This window comes from Callospermophilus lateralis, chromosome 7 (assembly GCF_048772815.1).
Source record: "Callospermophilus lateralis isolate mCalLat2 chromosome 7, mCalLat2.hap1, whole genome shotgun sequence".
NCBI classification, from domain to species: domain Eukaryota; kingdom Metazoa; phylum Chordata; class Mammalia; order Rodentia; family Sciuridae; genus Callospermophilus; species Callospermophilus lateralis.
The window spans coordinates 86196797-86215754 of NC_135311.1; the positions used below are offsets into that span (position 1 = coordinate 86196797).

At 32.7% G+C, this 18958-nt stretch overlaps 1 protein-coding gene across 1 annotated transcript in view; it reads left to right on the forward strand.

Moving 5' to 3' along the window:
* The window catches only part of Negr1 (neuronal growth regulator 1), a 786904-nt gene that overhangs the window by 301556 nt on the left and 466390 nt on the right, over window positions 1-18958 (forward strand). The window contains exon 2 of the mRNA XM_076862295.1: window positions 15669-15901. Coding sequence (XP_076718410.1) covers window positions 15669-15901 — 233 coding nt within the window. The remainder of the gene's footprint in view (window positions 1-15668; window positions 15902-18958) is intronic.

The following is an 18958-nucleotide window of genomic DNA, read 5'->3' on the forward strand; positions in this document are numbered from 1 at the left end:
ACCTTATTACCCCATATTGGGATATACTAAAAAAAAAAAAAATGATTTCTCACAAAATCTTTTCAAGAACATTCCCTAGCTACTCTAAAATATTTCCATTGCCTATTGAAATTATTCTCAAATCAGTGCCATTTAAAATCATCCATCATGTACCTCCCACTGAATTTTAGAACTTTATTCTTCATTTCTATCATATATTTCCAATCACCTTATCAGATTGAATGTGATTGCACATCCTTTCTTCCCATTTTGTACCTTCTTCTCTGTAACTTCTTTTTGTCTTTGTTGCTGAGAATAATTCTGTCTATAGCTCTTATTCATCCTTTTTGTTAATTCTAAATGATTCCTGTCCATAAAGAGCCACTCACATTCCTATTTGTCCAGTTAGCTTTCCTAATTCTAATGCAATGAGTTATGATCTCTCCCATCTCGTATTCTGTTTTGGTCAGCTTTTTCACTGCTTTGACTAAAAGACCTGATAAGAACAATTTGTGGGAAGGGAAAGTTTATCTAGGGGCATGGTTTCAGAGATTTTAATCCGTCGAAAGCCGGTTCCATTCCTCAGGGCTCAAGATTAGGCAGAACATCATGGCTAAAAAGTGTGGCAGAGGTTAGTAGCTCACGTGATGATTAGAAGCAGAGAGAGACAGACTGTACTTGCCAGATACAAAATATATACCCAAAAGACATGCCTCCAATGACGCATCTCTCTAGCCACACCTTACCTGCCTTCAGTTTTCACTGTTAATCCCACTACAGGATTAATCATTTCTCCTCTAAATCTTCTTGTATTGTCTCATACATGAGCTTTTGGGGAACATCTAATATCTAAACCCTAACAAAGTCCTAAAAACCATGCTGTCTCTTCTGATCCTCTATTATGTGCATCATGGTGGTCATTGTGTAAATAGTTAGCTTACCTGCCCTTTTGGATTGTAAGCATATTGAAAGCAAGGGAACTTTATTCCACCTTAAGTTTCTAGTATATTTGTATAGTCAGAGCTCAAAAAGAAAATTGGTTGAAGAATCAAAATGAGAATTGACTCACACTCAAAACAACAATCTTAAGTTCATTTTGAAGTATTATTATTTATCAGTATGATTAGACAGGTGTATTTTGGTTTCACCTCGTTCTCTGTTTAAAAACAAAAGTGAAGTTTAATTATTGATAATACTGTGATTTGCCTGACATAGTTGCTTGCCCATTAATAGCTTATTGGGATGAGTGGCTCATCTCACAAGGGTCACTGAGCATCTGTTAGATAATGATGACTTTCAGCCATTGCTAAAGATGAAAGACAAATGTTTCTCATTATGTGTAAGAGAATTTGCTGTTTGGCAAAATAAAAAATGTGTTTTGCCAAAAATGATTTCTTTTAATTATTGAGTCAGTGTGTATTTCAAAGGAAATGGAATCAATTCATTTATTAAAACTCAATAAAATGTCACTTTATAATCTATTAGCTGCCCATAAAGTCCATATTTATTTTACAACTTCTCTTTTTTCCCTTTTGAATAAAATATATAAAAAAGAATGTGGGCCTTTAAAGAATTGTGTAGAATTGATTTGAAATCTTGAAAACAAACATGATAACTCAATGATTTATCGAAAATCAGAGGACAATAGCTTCATTGAAGGACTCAAAATTAGGAAAATTATATATAGAGAAAAAAGGGTGTATCTGCATAGGTAGTGTGACATTCATGAAGTATTTTAAATTAGAAGAGAGTCATAAATTAAGGACCTCTTGAAACAAGCAAAGCCAAGAACAATAGACCTGTGGGTTTGGTATTGATTGCAAAGACCAACATGAAATATGGGTAACAGAATAAAAGCTGAGGAAAGTACGGATGCATTCCTAACATGATTTTTACAAGGCAGTTTGTGCTTAACTAACTTGCTGGGCTGCTTGAAAATAATACACCGTGAAAGATAAGAAAAGTGGATATAGTACATTTCGATTTTCATAAAAGATTTTGACAGCTTCACATGAGAGATTAATGGCTAAGGTAGAGAACTATAGAGAACACAGTAAGGAGTTCCTTATAGGAAACCGGTTCAAGAATAAAACAGAGTATTTGAGGATAAAAATATTCTTAGTTAAAAAGAATTTCAAGTGTAGTAACCATTATAATTCTCAGGGCATGGTACTTTTTGTATTTATAGTTTTTTAAAAAAAGCACTGGATCTCCATTCTTCTTCCTTTCTTTCTCTAATTTATAATTACTTTTATTATGATTAATTTTGTGTTATGCAATTATAACTTATGTAAGTTATAATAAAGGTGGTCACTAGTATATTCAACAAGAAAATGTAGGTAAACCCAAGGCCATTGGATGACAAATTTACCTTTTGCTAATAAATGAAAGATTGTCACGAATGAACTCTGAACTATATGCACTTTAATAATATTTCACTAAGACAAAGTTTGTAATTCATCAAAACAAAAATGGGGGGGGAACCCTATGCTTGCATTTGCAAGAGTGATAATTAAAAATATCACATTGTTTAAATTAAATTAAAGCCAGATGGGTGAGGTTTTCCCAGGTTTTAGCAAAACATTTGTTCATTTATCGAGTTTTCTTCATGCCTCCTCCTCACTCACTCCTTATGTATTTAATCTAGCATCTGAGTTATTCTCACATAGTTCTGGAAATATAGAAAAGAAAATACCACCATATGAGTGGCTTCCAGTGTTTTTTTTTCCCCTTTCATAAATAGCAGTTTGATCTACTTTCATTGTGTCAGAGCTAGAATTTAACAGCACTAAGATATTTTTAAAGTAAAATTAACAAGCAGGTTCAAGTAAACTCTGTAGATAATGTGTGTTCCTATTTGTTCTAAATGATATGTTTAATTTTTGAACTGCAGACAAAATCCAGAAATTCCTGTGTGTGCTTCAATTTAGGATAATCAGGGTTAATGAGCCAAAGAACAATAGAGTGAGGGGGATGATGCCAGAGCTACCTCTTATACAAAACCTGCCCTGACCTCTTTCAACATAATGTGTTGTTTTCTCTTTTATATACCATTCATGTTTTTCATTTGGAATTATAATTGTACTACAAATGTAAATTGTGTGTGTGTGTGTGTTGTGTGTATAAGTGTGTTTTAAGTGCCCACTGTATGACAAACACTTTGCTCCTTACTGGGTATCATAAACAATAAGTTAAATGGAGTTGTCTTTTATAGTTTAGGAGGGACAAACTGTGATCCAGTGATTTTTAAAGCATACCATAAGTGAGCAAAGTAGCTAAGGTATAGAGATAATGAAGCTTTAGGAAGGGCCCTTCACCTGTGTGGGAGCATGAAATAGAAACAGCAGAGAGAACTTCCCCCCAAAAAAATGACATCTAAGGTTCATTGCTTTGATCTTATCACATGGGACATTTCAGTCAATCCTCACCAAACAGCTCTTGTAAGTATACATTTCTATTCCTTTTTTAAAGAAGCAGATGTGAAGGCGGAAAAATTTAGCACCCAAATCCATAAAGTTAGTAAGTGACAGGAAGAGCTGTGATTCAACACAAAGTTGTTCTGTATTCAAGGTACAGATGTCTTTGGAGAAACCCTTTCAACATTCTCAAATTTCAGTTCACTTGTTTTTGGAGCATAAGTCTTCTTTGCTCTTTAGGTTTACTTTTTAGAGTGACTCAAGGAAGTAAAGACAAATATCACAGAGTTCTGACCTTGAGAGATGATTAGTCACAGGGATAGGAAAATAGGCAGCAATCTTGTAAAGAAAAGTCCAGCCAGAAATTCATGGATGAAATCTCAGCTTTTCCTAAATCACAGTGGAATTTTATATCCCTTGGAGGCACTCACTTTCCGGAGCCAGCCAGGCACTGAGATATGACAGTTCCAGCTGTCCACTAGATGCTGCTGCTGGATGAGTCCTCTAGCAGGGGAAGCATTGATATTTGGGGAGATTCTGCTCTTTGTAGGAAAGAGCTCAGATTAAATTAATTTAAATTGTATATTGGTTACATATTCAAACTTCACTTTCCTTTACTATGTTCATAATTATAAATATTCATTTTTATTTCTTGTTCATTTTTGTACCCAACATGTCTCTTTCTCATTCACACACACTTCTTTCTTGAAGCACACACAAAACTCTCAAACAAGCAAAGATTTAACAATGACTGAAGAGTTGGCCACTGAGAAAAGATAGATATTTTTAAATTTCTCAAATGAGAAATAAAATATATTTAAAAGTAAATATATTTAAAAGTAAATATTTGAAGTGCATGAATATAGTCATAACATTTTTAAATGTATTTGAATATTGAGTAGATATAAGGAATGATCAAGTTCATAGGATTTAGCAAAATTAATAGAAAACTATTATTAATTTCAAGAAACAAACAGGGTGATAATTACTTATTGGTGCATAAACAATTAAAATATATCCGGCTATGCCCCAGTTTTGTTTTAGTTAAAAAATTTGTTTCTAGCAACTTTGGACATAGACTTAACTCAGATTGAAAAAGACTTAACAACTGCATAAAAACCACCCCTGTTAATAATGAATGTCTTCAAATGACTACCCTGAATGTGTAAACTAATATTCCACTAACTCTCATATAAACTCAGTTGTCTGTTTACCTCATGTCTAGGGAGATATACATTGGAGATTGAAAGGGGGAAAAATAGAGACAAATATACTAATAGCAATAGAAGAATATTCTGGGCTCCAAATACAGTTAAGTACATGGTGACTTTCTAAGGACTATGTATAAACACAGATTTATTTATTTATTATTTTTATTTGGCACTGGGAATTGAACCCAGAGTCACTTAACTATTGAGCCACATCCCCAGACTCTTTTATTTCAATTTTGAAATAGGATTTCTCTAACTTTCTTAAAGCCTCACTAAATTGTGGGAACTGGTTTTGAACTTGTGATCCTCCTGCCTCAGTCTCCCCAGTCATTGGGATTAGAGTCATGTGCTACTGCGGCTGGTCTAAGAAATTTTTTGATCTTAAATTTTTATATGTGTTTTTTCACCAAGACTCAGCTGCCTGCAAATAGTTCTGTGATTGGACTAGATCCCATTTCTACCACCTACTTTTACACTATTCTTACCAAAAAAAACTCTTAAATATGCAGTCATATCATGGTCCCTGGCCCAAAGAGTATAACCCCAAGATTTGAAATGAAACAGAAAAATTATTTAAAATACTGATGTTGAGACAACATCTAGAGGTTGATAAATCCTTTCATAAAATACTGGCAGTTTTCAACACATCTGTGAGTGATATAATTAAGTCTCCAACTAATATAGCATTTGGAATGATTTTGGTGATAGATGACCATAATTTTTTCTTATCACTCTTAGGAAGTTAAAGAATTGAGTGGCATTAGTGGAATAGAATTTCTTCCATTTACAAAAGCAAGTTTTCTTATGGTTTCTATCTATAAAAACAAAACCTAGGAAGAATTGACTCTGGACACTGTTTTTGATTAAGCAAAATATTTACTCATTTGAGTAAATAGATAAAACATATCATTTGAGTAAATAGATACAACATATCATTAACATAGACATTAATAAGTATACAAAATAAATATATATTTAATAATTATTTATACAAATGTGTGATATATATGATTTGATCAGTTGTATAATATTAAAAATTTTTAAAAATAATCTTAATATTTTTTACTTAGATTTTCATGGTCACAAAACTTTTTTTAATGCTGATTTATAAATGTAATCTTATAGCAGAGAAAATAAGATATCATTACAAGACAAAATTAAAAATAAGATTAGGATCAAATTATGTGGCAGAAGCCATATGAAATATTTATATGAGCAACAAAATTGAAATTGTGTAACTTTTTTTGAAGTAGAGCTTGTTCATCTTTATTTAAAGGCTATTAAGTGAACATCAAATCAGTGTATTGTTTTGATTTCTTTGAACACATTAAAGTAAAAATTAAAAATTTTATTTTAAAATGGACATAATTTATAGAAATACAAATTATAGGTTTGCAAAGACCTCAGGTTATGATTTAAAAAAATTTATGTGACCAATTCATGGGTATATATAATTTACAAAACTATTTTATGGGTCATAAAAGAAAAAAAATTGTGACTCTTTACATCATTTCAATAGATTTGAGAAGATCATTGTGCTCATTCAGTCTGTAGAGATTCTTAATTCTGTCCTAAAATTATGAGATATAATCCATAGAACCTTATAATATGTACAAAGTATTTACATTCATAATTCAGTTTATAACTTTATGTCTTTATATACATGTCTGCTTTGCAGAGATTCTTTGATCACATACCAAATTAGTAGTTATTTAATACCAATAGTATTATCTCCATTTTGCAAATATGTAAATAAAGTCACAATAGAAGTTGAATTATTTGCCCTAAAACAATTAGTAGTAAACCAGGCATTTGATGTCTGAATACAGATTTTGAATCTTAATGTAACTTTTTAAATTTTTTTGTACACCGATATCCTGTTTATAAACATTATCTGCTCATAAAATAGAGAAATATTAAAAAGAAAAAAAACTTTTATGGTTGTTCAAGGAAGCTAAGTAGGAGAATGTTAAACATAGCATTCTGTTATCTACAAAATTAACTCTGTGAACTAGCCCTGTGCTCTGAAAATGTACATAAATAGTTTTTCTATATCAGGCAAAACTCTGTGAATGTTTCTTTTTTTTTCCTAATTATAATTTATAACACAGTTTTTGCTAAACATGTTGGAGACTGTAGTTTTGCTTTGCTTTTAAACACAAAGTTAACCATAGTAAAGTAGGGTAGTTATAGTTAACTTTATTCACATACTTAGCAGGTACCTGGTACATTAATCCAAATCATTAATTTAACTCATAACAGTTTTATCCCATAAGGACTTTTACTAGCCTCATCTTACAAGTGAAAAAAACTAAGAAATTAACTTGCCCTGGGTTCCACAAGAAAGAAGACATTTGAATCCCAGGGTTAATTATAATCACTACATTATGCATAATGAAAAGAAAAAATAATGATACAATTTAAGGTCTAGGAGCTGGGTTTGTGGCTAAGTGGTAGAGCACTCACCTCACATGTGTGAGGCACTGGGTTCTATTCTCAGCACTGCATATAAATTAATGAATAAAATAAAGGTCTATCAACAACTAAAATATATATTTAAAAAATAATAAGATCTGGCAATAATTCAAATTCAAGAGTATTTTTAACATCTCTTGGGAAACTCTTATCAACTTAAATTTACTTGTAGGGAGCTGGTTCAAAGTACATTCTTCTTTTCTCTGGGTACACTCCCCAATTTATATTTTAAGGCAGAGTTTGTACTGAATTATGGTTTCATTTTCTCAATAGAGGACACATAAATATGTATTAATGGCTACTTTAGTTAATGATACCAAAACTAGCTTTAATTGGTTGTGCTATGTAGCCATTCTTTATTCATAAAATAAAACTTGTGCTTGGAAAACTTTTTGCAGAAAAAAAAATATTGCAAAAAGAAAAATCCAACCAGGACCACCAGGAAGTATAAAGATCCTTGTATGAGGGGGCAGCGGGAATCTATTTTGTTTTTTAAATATCTCTCTTCAGTGATACTGTAAAGTAGCACATACTTCCTTTGACAAAACACAAGCTTTTCTGCATATTCATTTTGTTTCTTATTCTATCATTTCTATTTATATGCAAATATAATACTTTTAATGATAAAAAGATGCTTAGAGGAAGGGAGTTTAGTTGTTAATGTTGTTTTTAGTTTAGCATCCATATCATTTGTTCCCTGGCTTTGGGAAAGAGGTATCTGTACCTACCATCCAAAAGGATAGACAAAAGGAGAGTCTCTGGGCTTGATGGCGTTCCTGCTATTTTAAAAGCCTCATGTGCATGCATTTTGAATATAGTTTTCTTTCCCTTTATAGCTCCTGAGGTGAAAGTCCAACTTCTCCAGGAGGCAGCTGCCAGGGAGACAGCACTTTGCAGACAGAAATCTCCCACAGCGGTTCAGAGCACCTGCCAGTTAGCAAAAATCTTGAAGTTCTTCCAGATCCAAATATCTCACATTCAAGTCCATGTGGGAAAAAGCAAGCTGGTTTAGTTGAATTCAAAAATTAAGAAGTAGAGATGACAAAGAAATTTCCAAGTTGATCCATATGTAAAGCTTTGGAACAAAGCTATTCCTAAACTAACTTTGCAAATATATGATACCTTCTCCTTTTTAGCACCATTATATTCTCTGCTTCATTTGTCACTCCTAGATCTTAGTCCTTAAAGTGGGGATAATATGACCTGCCTACCATGCAGAATGCTGTCAGTGTTTAATGAGATCATATATAAAAGTGTTTTCTGTGCTTCTTAACTTATACAGTCTTGCAGTAGTGAAACTTGTTATCATTGTCAGGAAATGGTGATGATTATTAGAGTTTAGTAACAAGATCAAAATGAGGTTTTTTTTGTTAGTTTGTTTTGCTAGTCAGTATTTCACAGTTTCTTTAAGCATGATGTATAGAATATCTTTTGTTCTACTCATGATTTTTTTGGGGGGAGGGGTACTGGGGATTGAACTCAGGGCTATTGGACCACTGAGCCACACCCCCAGCCCTATTTTGTGTTTTATTTAGAGACAGGGTCTCACTGAGTTGCTTAGCACCTTGCTTTTGCTGAGGCTGGCTTTGAATTTGAAATCCTCCTGCCTCAGCCACCAGAGCTGCTGGGATTATCTGCTGTATGTGCAACTGCACACAGCTCATGCTTGTTTTAGTAAATGCTAAGTTACATGTTAAATTGTTTACAGATAATACATTCAAGTACCTCAAATATTTGTTATTGCTATTTCTAAATCAAGGCATTATTACATGAAAGTTTTAATTGAATGTCAGTGGAAAGAATATGATAAAGCAATTTGGGGTAATATGCAGAAAAGCGTGTTTTAATTATAAGTTAAATAAGTGATTCAGATGTTTAGAAGTGTGATCAATCCATAATCAAATTCAAATATGAATGATTCCCTAGCATTGAAAATATTGAAATTGCACACACACACCACATGTACACATACCTACATATATACATATACATACATACACACAAGTTTAAATAATTAAATTGTACCTTAAATTAAGACTGAAAGATACAAATTTCTATGTCACATTATATTAACATTCCTAGCTTTTAGGAAAGACTTAGGCATAATTCTTTGCCAACTTTTAGGCATAGTTCTACATGAAAAAAAGCAAGAAAAATTCAAAGAGCTTATTCTTTTTCTAGGTTTAACTCCCTGTAACTTATAGCATCAAAATTTGGTCTTGCCAGTAACTGATACCTTTCAATCCTTTATCCAGGATATTTTTAAAAAGGTCTTATCTCAAAGAAGTACTAGTATTAGATATATGGAAAATAGATTTATATCCCTCACAAAATAAGAAATCAATGTTATTTGTGCATCAATTTTTTTTTCCTTTTTTGCTACTATAAAAGAAGTAAAGTATGGCCAACATGGTATATAATTCCCATCCTGAAATTACATTTACATGCTACATTAATATTACTTAGGTAACTAGGCATTGAGTTTTAATGTTTATAACCTCAGCATTTCTATTCATTGCAAGTTTCAAAATACACATCATCTATAAGTTACTTAATGTCTCTAAACCTCACTTTCTTCCTTGTAAAATGGGCACAATGAGTACTTCACAGAACCTACCTCTAAGATTTGTTGTGAAGACTGGCAGAGAAATACATGCAATATTTTTAGAAAAAGTATCTGGTATTTAGCAGTGTTAGTATTATTATGCACACAACAGTATTGAATTGTTATTTGCAGAAGTGTATTTCTCACTAGATTTCCCATTTGAAAAAAAGAAAAACATTTAAAAATATTATTCTTTACTATAAGGGTGAGTTTTTCATTAAATAATTGAAACTCATTGGACAAATTACTGATATTATAGATTTTTCACCTTATAGGACAAGGTTTCCCATACTGCCAATTATTGCCAAAATAATGAGAGAAGGGTGTGGTGGAGAACACCTGTAATCCAAGCAACTCAGGATGTAGAGGCAGAAGAATTGCAAGTCTGAGGCCAGCCTCAACAATTTAATGAGACCCTAAGTGACTTAGTGAGACCCTGTCTCAAAATAAATAAATAAAAATAAAGAGGGTTAGGGATGTAACTCAGTGTCCCTAGGTTCAATCTCCAACACCAAAACCAAAAACAAAATAATGAGAATCATTTCTGTCTCAAATTAGTTCTAAGAAAAAGCTTGATATTAAATCAATCATAATATTGCTAAAATACTATTATTTAGGAAATATGTCATGATTTATGCATACATAAAATATATGCAATTTTATGTATACATACAAAGACATTATCTAGAGAATAACTTTCCTGAAAGATGAAAAAAAAAATCCCTTAAAAACAAAGATAGGTGGGAGAGGGTATAGAATTTGGTCTGTTCCATTTAATTTCCACTTTACTTCCCTTATTGAACCTTGGCTTGGTAGTCAGGATGTCAAAAATTTCTTTGAGAGTAGAATTCACCTGAAGATTATATGGGGTTCTAAATAGTTTTGTATAGTTTTGAAAATTCTCCTTCTGTCAAAAGTAGAACTTTGTGATATAATGAAGGAACAAAGAAGTACAATGTAGGTAACTGGCCAAATCCCTTCATAGAAATATTGTTTTCACATGGTTTAACTTTGAATACAAGGGAAGTTGTGCTTTCCTTCTCTTATTGATTAGTGCATTTAATAAGGTCTTCATTAATCAACATGGCTTGAGAAGAGCTGATCTATTTCCATGGAGCTGAGCAAATCCTGCTATATTCAATACCAGTAATGGTGCTCAGACTCATGTTCAGGGATGTTCAGGGATGAGAACTGGAAATATAAAAGGGGGAAAAATCATTCCTAAGTAACAGATTTTTTGCTTGTTTGTTTTGTTTATCAGAGCTTTAAAAATAATAAATAACCCAAGTAAGTTAATTTCCAGTAAACACTCTGATATCCACCTTTCAGACTTAGTCATCACAGGAGGTAGTATCACAGGCAGGATCTGTTAGAATTATTTCACCCTTAATACTAGCACCTTCTCAAATGGGACTTCATACCCCCACATTGGGAGCCACCTAATGTATAGTAACATCATTTATAAGGGAGCTCATGAAAGAGTTCAGGAGGAGCAATACCATCCTTCTTAGAAAAGTATTAACTCCTGGAGCCTGGGTTTATATAATTAACAACTGTGAAACAAAATGAAATGTTGAAGTTATTTTCTGTACATATTCCAGTATCCAGATGTTTGGCACTATGTATACAAAACATCCATATGATTGACTGAAAATTTAAGTATTTGTCATTATATTTGGTATGGTGTTAACGCAGCTTCTTCTGAAGAGCATATTTTTAGAACTTCTTTATTCATCACCCTGAAAAGTAGGTAGTCTAGCAAGTGCTTTTTTTAAAGTGGAAAAAAGAAACACACTTTCAAGAAAAGCCATGCCATATTCAATTAAAGGATATATTCATTATTGAGCATTTTTATTTAGATTCCTTCATTTTATATACTTCAAAGAGATTCTAAGATCATTAGCTGCTAAAATGTTCCATTGGGAAGTCCAGAGAAGAAAAAATTATCTGAGTTTGCCATCAGGGAAACGTGGCTTCATTCTGCCCATTAGTGATCTGACTGTTCTCACTTTACCAAGCCTCTCCTTTGGACTCCATTTTGAATAGTAAGAATGCTTTACCCTGTTACACAATCCATCACTGGTTAAGAGTGAAGACAAGCTTAGTGATTTATTTTTTTTTATAGCAAGGATAGTGGAAGGAGACAGTCATTATTATACAAAATACATGTATGAAGATGTGAATTTGTTGTCAACATACCTTATATACAAACAGAGATATGATAAATTGTAGTATAAAGGTGTGTTAAGAATTGTGATGCAAAAAAAAAATAAGAGCTTATGTATAGTGGCATAATTTGGCGTGAACATACTCTATATACAGAGTTACAAAAAATGTGCTGTGAATGGATAATTATGAATATAATGCATTCCACTATTGTTATGTATGTAAGAAATAAATTAAAAAATTACTACAAAGAAAAGGAGTGAAGACAAAAAGTTTTGATCAAGTTGTAACCAATTAGTCCCTTTGTTTTTTCATCTTTTAAATAAAGATAATAGTGGCATCTGACTCAAAGAGTTATGTGAGGATTACATTAGACAATAAAAGCAAAGTGGCTAACATAGTGCCTAACACATACTATGCAGAATGTCCAGAAGTTTAAAGGAACTCTAGAAGTGTAGTCAGGTGGTGTAGCTTTTTCTTATTTTAAGTAACTGTTTAGCGGTATATATGATTTGCTCAATCATCTATGTCATATAGCAGTTATTGTTTGTGTTACAAATATTTTCATTTAATTATATGCTATTATAGTTCATGTAGGTATAGTCCTGCCTTCCCAACTATGTTGCACTTGAGAAATTTTTATATACTTTACTAAATTATTACTTTTTTCAATAATGTCTTACTTTTGCCTTCATTCAAGCACTCAACACATGTTTATATTTATTGTCCATTATGTATAGGTCCTTGGAATATACAGACAAGCAAATAGACACATTCCTGAGTCATCTAGCTGAGAGAGGAAGAAAAAAAAAATCAGTCAAGTAAATATGGTACCAAATGAAAGTTGTGAGAATAGTGGAGTTATTTCTGCTATTTAATATCTTAGTTATCTTGATGAAGACCTAAATCAGAAAGGAAACAAATTGTGCAGAATACTGGAGGAGGGAGTTCCAAGCAGAAGAAACAGCCAGTGCAAACTAAGCATGCACACCTGGCTGTTTGGAAACACACCTAACAGATTGGTCTAGAGCAGAGTAGAAGAGAGTGGAGAAGACAAGGGTAGGAGAGCCTCAAGAACAGGTTGACCACCAGCTGGATTGTGTGTTCTTATGAATGAAACAGGCTGGGAGTTGTTGATGATCTGATTTAAACTCTAAAAGTTTCATTCTGTTTATTTTGGGGAGAAGAGACATGGATGTAATATCATGGGTGGAAGCCAGAGACTCAGAAACCCTCAGAATGATCCAGTTGGAAGAATGATGATTTAATAACCTCATTTTCACTTGCTGTTCTCCATGAGGGCTATTCATGAACATGCTGTCTCATCCTTTTTTACATTAGAAATTCTGCATGGACTAGGAATCCAACAGATTTATATGTTGAGTCTCATTCATGTAGTCTTTCTAATGTATGTCTTGAAAAATATTGGGGTGGGACCAATGACCATTATGAAATAGAGCTATCCTCCTCAACAAGACATAAAGGACTCCCTTTTGTTTCCCCCCACAGTGCAATAGTTAAGTTCTATTCTTCTGTGATGACCTTTGGCATGCCAGAACAGAGGAATAACTCTTATGCTAAGACTTGCTGGTTATTCTCTTAACCAGTGTCTTTCTCCGCACCAGCATAAAAGTAAAGCTGCTACTGTCTCTAGGGAAAGGGAATCGCCCAGCAGAGTGCTCTGAATCACACTTCCATGGTAAAATATCCATTAATAATTAATTTTCTGCTTCTTTTAGAATAGGACAGGTTAAGCAGTTGGTCACATTCAGTAAATAAGAAATTACTTGCGGTAATATCTGCAACATTCTAATCATCTTCCCATTTCTGAAACCCATTTAAAAAGTCTTTGATCTGCATTACAGTGGAAAGGACATTGAATGTGGAAAGAGAAGACTTGATTATAAATTCAACTTTGCCACCCACTAATAATGTGGCTTGGGAAAGTCTTTTAACCTAAACATCTCTATTTGTTTTCCAGTGATTAAGGGCAAGGCAGTCCATATCCTACCGGGCTGTAATGAGTACCCAATATGACAAACTGCAAAGGCTATGAATGCAGCAGTCACACAATAAACACTTGATGAACCCAGATGCTAAATGACACAGTCCTACATGTGGTATTTAGAGCTCTACTCTACAGCAGTGCAAATGTGATCTTGCAGAATGAGGAATATGGTCCCCTCTATCTTCTTTCTGCATATCATTTAAAATTACAATATACTGTAATTGTTCAATTATATCATTAAAGGGGTTTCATTTTCTTCATTAAATACATAAGGAAAAGCTTTTCAATTAACAATGACCTTTAAGACTTCTACTAGTTGGGATTCTGTAGACGGTGAAGCTGTCTACAAATTAGATTCTGCAGTGTACCTTGCTTCTTACTTTTTCACCCAGTGATTAGTTTCATGCAGTTGGCAGCAGCCTGCCCTGTTGCCTTCAGCTTGCAATTTTGCAGCAATCTCAAACACTGTGTTCAATCCCCCAAGGTATTCTGTGGAAATGCTGTCAAACTATGTCAATGTATGTGTGTTTTCATTCTGTAGCTGTGCTTTGTACTCATTTAAGAAAACCAGTCTTTAATTTGTAACAGAACGTTTTCAAGATGAAACATAGAATTCTAGTCCTCAGCAAAATCACTGGCATATGACCACAGCCTTCTGTTGTAAATCTTCAAGTGCTTGACTGCTATTAGATACAAAGCTGTATTTTTGAATCTTGTTATAGAATATGACTTTGAGTAAATGGTTTCAAAATCAGACTTAAAATATACAAATTGCTATTATGCTTTCCATCATCATGTGGCTCGTTCCTTCTTACTCTATATCCCTTGCTTTATTGTGCTTTCATGGAATGTCTCACTCCTTTGTTCTATCTGATTTTACCCACATGTCACACCTCTGTTCACAGTGCCCTGTCTTCCAAGTCCCTCAGGGATTTCCTCTTCCTGAAAGTCTTTTTCTATATTCCCAAACCCCTTTCCAGGGTCCAGCAATCCTTTCTTGTCTCCAGTGTGTCTGTACATGATATAATAAAAATATTCTCTCTTCTGTGTAGTAATAATTGGTTACTCAACTAGTCTTCCTTAGTAGTCTCAAACTTTTAAAGAGAAATGGTAGTAGTACTTTTTGAATCCATAAATAAGTACTTATAAAGATTTCAGAATAAATGAATGCTTCCTAGAAAAAACTATTGGACAGTTTATTGAAAACACAGTAAAAATTTGCTCCTGAAAGTATTATATTAGCTTTGCTACATTTAATTAAGACAGCCATCAGTAAAAGCAGTTTACAGTTTTATCAATAAAATGCAGCTTATAGTTTCTGGGTACAGGCTCACCACTGGGCAATTAAAAATAATAATAACACATGTGACATTATTCTATGCTTTTTACATCTGGTTCATTATATTCAGAATTGGAATGAATCACATCAGTCTAACTCAGAGACCTTTACTACTGCTCATAATTTCAAACAAAGAAATATGTTTTAATGCAGAAAATTGTTATTTGAATTAATTCTACTTCACTCAGATTTGGTAGGATTTTTCATCCAGACAGGATAAAAAAGGAGTTTGATTGTCCATTTAAATACATTGAAACACCTTCCCCCACCACACACAAATGTATGCAGGTATTGTTAACAGATTTGCATTGGGAATGGAAGTTGTATCAGTATCATGTCTCCTGAGTTTGATGTTTGCATTTGATGTTGTGCTATTATTCAACATTTGGAAATAACACTCAGACCAAAGATAATGTTGTTTCTCATTTTCACTTTGATTAATAGCAGTTCTGTCTTTGGTAATTTTTAGGTGTTATTTGGAAGATGGAGCTTCAAAGGGTGCCTGGCTGAACCGGTCAAGTATTATTTTTGCTGGAGGTGATAAGTGGTCAGTGGATCCTCGAGTTTCCATTTCAACATTGAATAAAAGAGATTACAGCCTCCAGATACAGAATGTGGATGTGACAGATGATGGCCCATACACATGCTCTGTTCAGACTCAACATACACCGAGAACAATGCAAGTGCATCTAACTGTGCAAGGTAAGCCTTTCCAGAGGTGCTGTATTGTGAAGGACTGTATTTTAAAATGTTTAGTATTTAGATATCAAAATGAAACAGAAGTAACAATATTGAAAGATATGCTGTCATTGTCTTCAGAAAATTATATTCCTAAACACCATTAAATGTAAGAGTATTGTAGGCATGGAAATCCCCAAAGATCAAGAAAATCAATATCCACTAATGCCAGATGATGATTTTTGGATGTTTACTTCATAACTTCCTTTGAATAATCTCTTCTATAAATCTTCAAGAACCCATATTTAATACACTAAAATAAGTATTTGGAAACCTATGATAAATATATATTGAAATATTAAACTTATAATTTTTTATCTGCATATTTATACAGATTAGTGGATTTCATCTTGACATATTTATATACTCATAAAAACAGATTTTGATTAGTTGCACTTCCCAAACCTACCTTACTATTCTTTCCTCACTTCCCCTGACCCTCTTCTTTTATTCTAAAGATCTCCCTTCTACTTTCATGGAATTTCCCACTTTTTCTTTTTTTTTTTTTCTTTTTTATTTTTCTCTCTAGCTTCCACATATGAGAGAAAATATACAATACTTTTCTGAGTCTGACTTAGATTGCTCAAAAGCATGGTCTTCAGTAAACTTTTTGAAATATGATGGTAACTATTTAAAAGCAATTCTCTTAGCCTCCAAACACTTTCTCCATCCAACTTCTGTTTACATTGATTCAAGGCACAATGAAAAGTGGCAGCCTTCTAGAATTACTTTATTTAAACATTGAGTAATTGAAAAAAAAATATGTGCACAATGCTTTACACTTAGATTTACTTTAAGTAGATCATAAATCATGCTAGCTAACTTATAATCTCCAAATGCAAACAGAACCATCAAATTATTTTGCTTCTGTTGCATACTAAAATGTAGGAGCTACATACCCCCAATATAAGTACATTTCAAGAAACGTGCAATTATAATACTAGGAAAACGGAAAATGTATATTTTTTGCCCTTTACATTATTTACTTGTGCTCTATAAATTAATCATGTGTTGGTTGTATAGAAATATTATGCTCTATGGAATTCAAAAATAGCATTGCAATATTTCTAAGTAAAATTAATAACAAATTCTATGATAATGTGGTGCCAGTGCTTGCATGCTTAATGCCTAATGGAAAAAAATTGAGGGAGCAACTTTGTTGTACTTCTCTGAGTTTATCCTTCAATAATTCAAGGGTAAAATGTAATTTAAGTATAAGACTTAAGTTTGGGAAAAAATAGCCTATAATTTTTCTAATTTGATCTCTGTTTTCTTATGTAAAAATAAACCGGAATGCAAACACAGCTTAATTTATTAATATGTATTTTTACATTGTGATGAGGTTAAACTTCTTAATTAAATGATTTGCTTTAAGGAAAAAAAGTATAAATTGAAAATAAATCAATGAAATTCCTCAATATTTTTTTTGATGCCGATTGTCACATATTGTAGTGCTGCACATTATTATAAAGTGTTGTATAAGAATATGATAAAGTTTTTACAGGACTCTGTCTTTATTCAGAGATTATTCTGGGACAACAAAGGTCAAGAGTTTGTCCAGCTTGAAAAACTGACATGAGATTACAAGACACAAATACATTTTTCTGTTATCCACATGTAATCTGTTCTCTTGTTCAGTTCTTTGCCTTTTGACCAGAGTTTCTAGACCAAAGACTACAAAAGATTTTTATTATCTGAGAAAAAATGGGCATAGACAATGATATATTTGAGTCATTTAAGATACAGACATTTTGCTGGTACACTGTAAATTTATAGGTTTAAGTACTGCATTTCTGAATACTAAATGGGTCCTCTTTTTCTTTTTCCATTCTCTCTTTTTCCATGCTAGGCATCTATTTTTAAACCAGATTGTGGGATATAAGTCTTTCCCAGGCACATATTTAATTGTCATAGGACTTTGTTTTAACTATATGTTATATAGACTGTTTAATGCAGTTAATAGTTTTAAAATGATTGCATGAGTTACTATGGTAATAGTCATTTTTGCTGGCCATTTGGTGACGGTGAACATTTGAGTAGTTAAAAACACCCTTCGTGAATGTTTTGTCAGTATATTTTGTTCCTCTAGGAAAAAAAACAAAAATTCAGGCTACTGTTTTGAAAGTATGTGGTGGGGTCAAATTAAAAGCTAATAATTTTACAGCATTTATGAACATAATTACTTATTATAAGTTGATTGGCATGTGGGCTATTTTCCAATTACATTAATAAAGTTCAGGGAATACATTAATAGGCTTGTCAGTCAATTCAGGAACTAAATAAATGTCATAAAAAGTCAGTCCCACTTAAGCTACATTTCCTCTCAAAGAACAAAAATAAACTGATGTGCACATTTCCTCAGTCTCTAATGTGTGAGGCTGTCTGATACTCAGGTATATCTCGATAGTTTTGAAGCACGTGCTCTTTGCCTAACAATTTGTCAATCCTTTATTCACCAAGATAAAGAAACTCGGCAATTGAGGGAAGACTGTATTAATCACTGATGTCAAACATACATTGCCTGGTAAAAACACAGCTCATCTTCAATTGTTGCAATTGTGTACTCCAGGGAGCTAGTTTTTCAAAAATCTTTTTAGAAAGGGAATAACAAAGTGGTTATCTTGCCAACACAGACAATGTGGAAGTTTGGTGCTATTGATTTCTTACAGCTATTTAATATAAATGAATGCAGTAATAGGGAAGGAAAACACAGGAGTAGAAGTCAGAAAACCTGGATTCTAAATTTTCCCTCAAAAATGAGTAACTTTCAATTCCAATTGAAATGACTTAAGCAGATCTTTAAGTCAAAACTCAAAAGCAAAACAACAAAAACCCATCAAGAAAACAAATAAAAACAAACAAAAAGCAGCTCTACTGTTATTATTTGCCTTAGATTGTAAAAAGATAAAAAAGATGCTAAAAAATGAAAAATTTCATAACTTTCATTGAGCATCATGCTAACTAATGTTTGCATCTGACCTCCACTAGTATTTACATATTTCTTTACATAGTTTTCTTTCA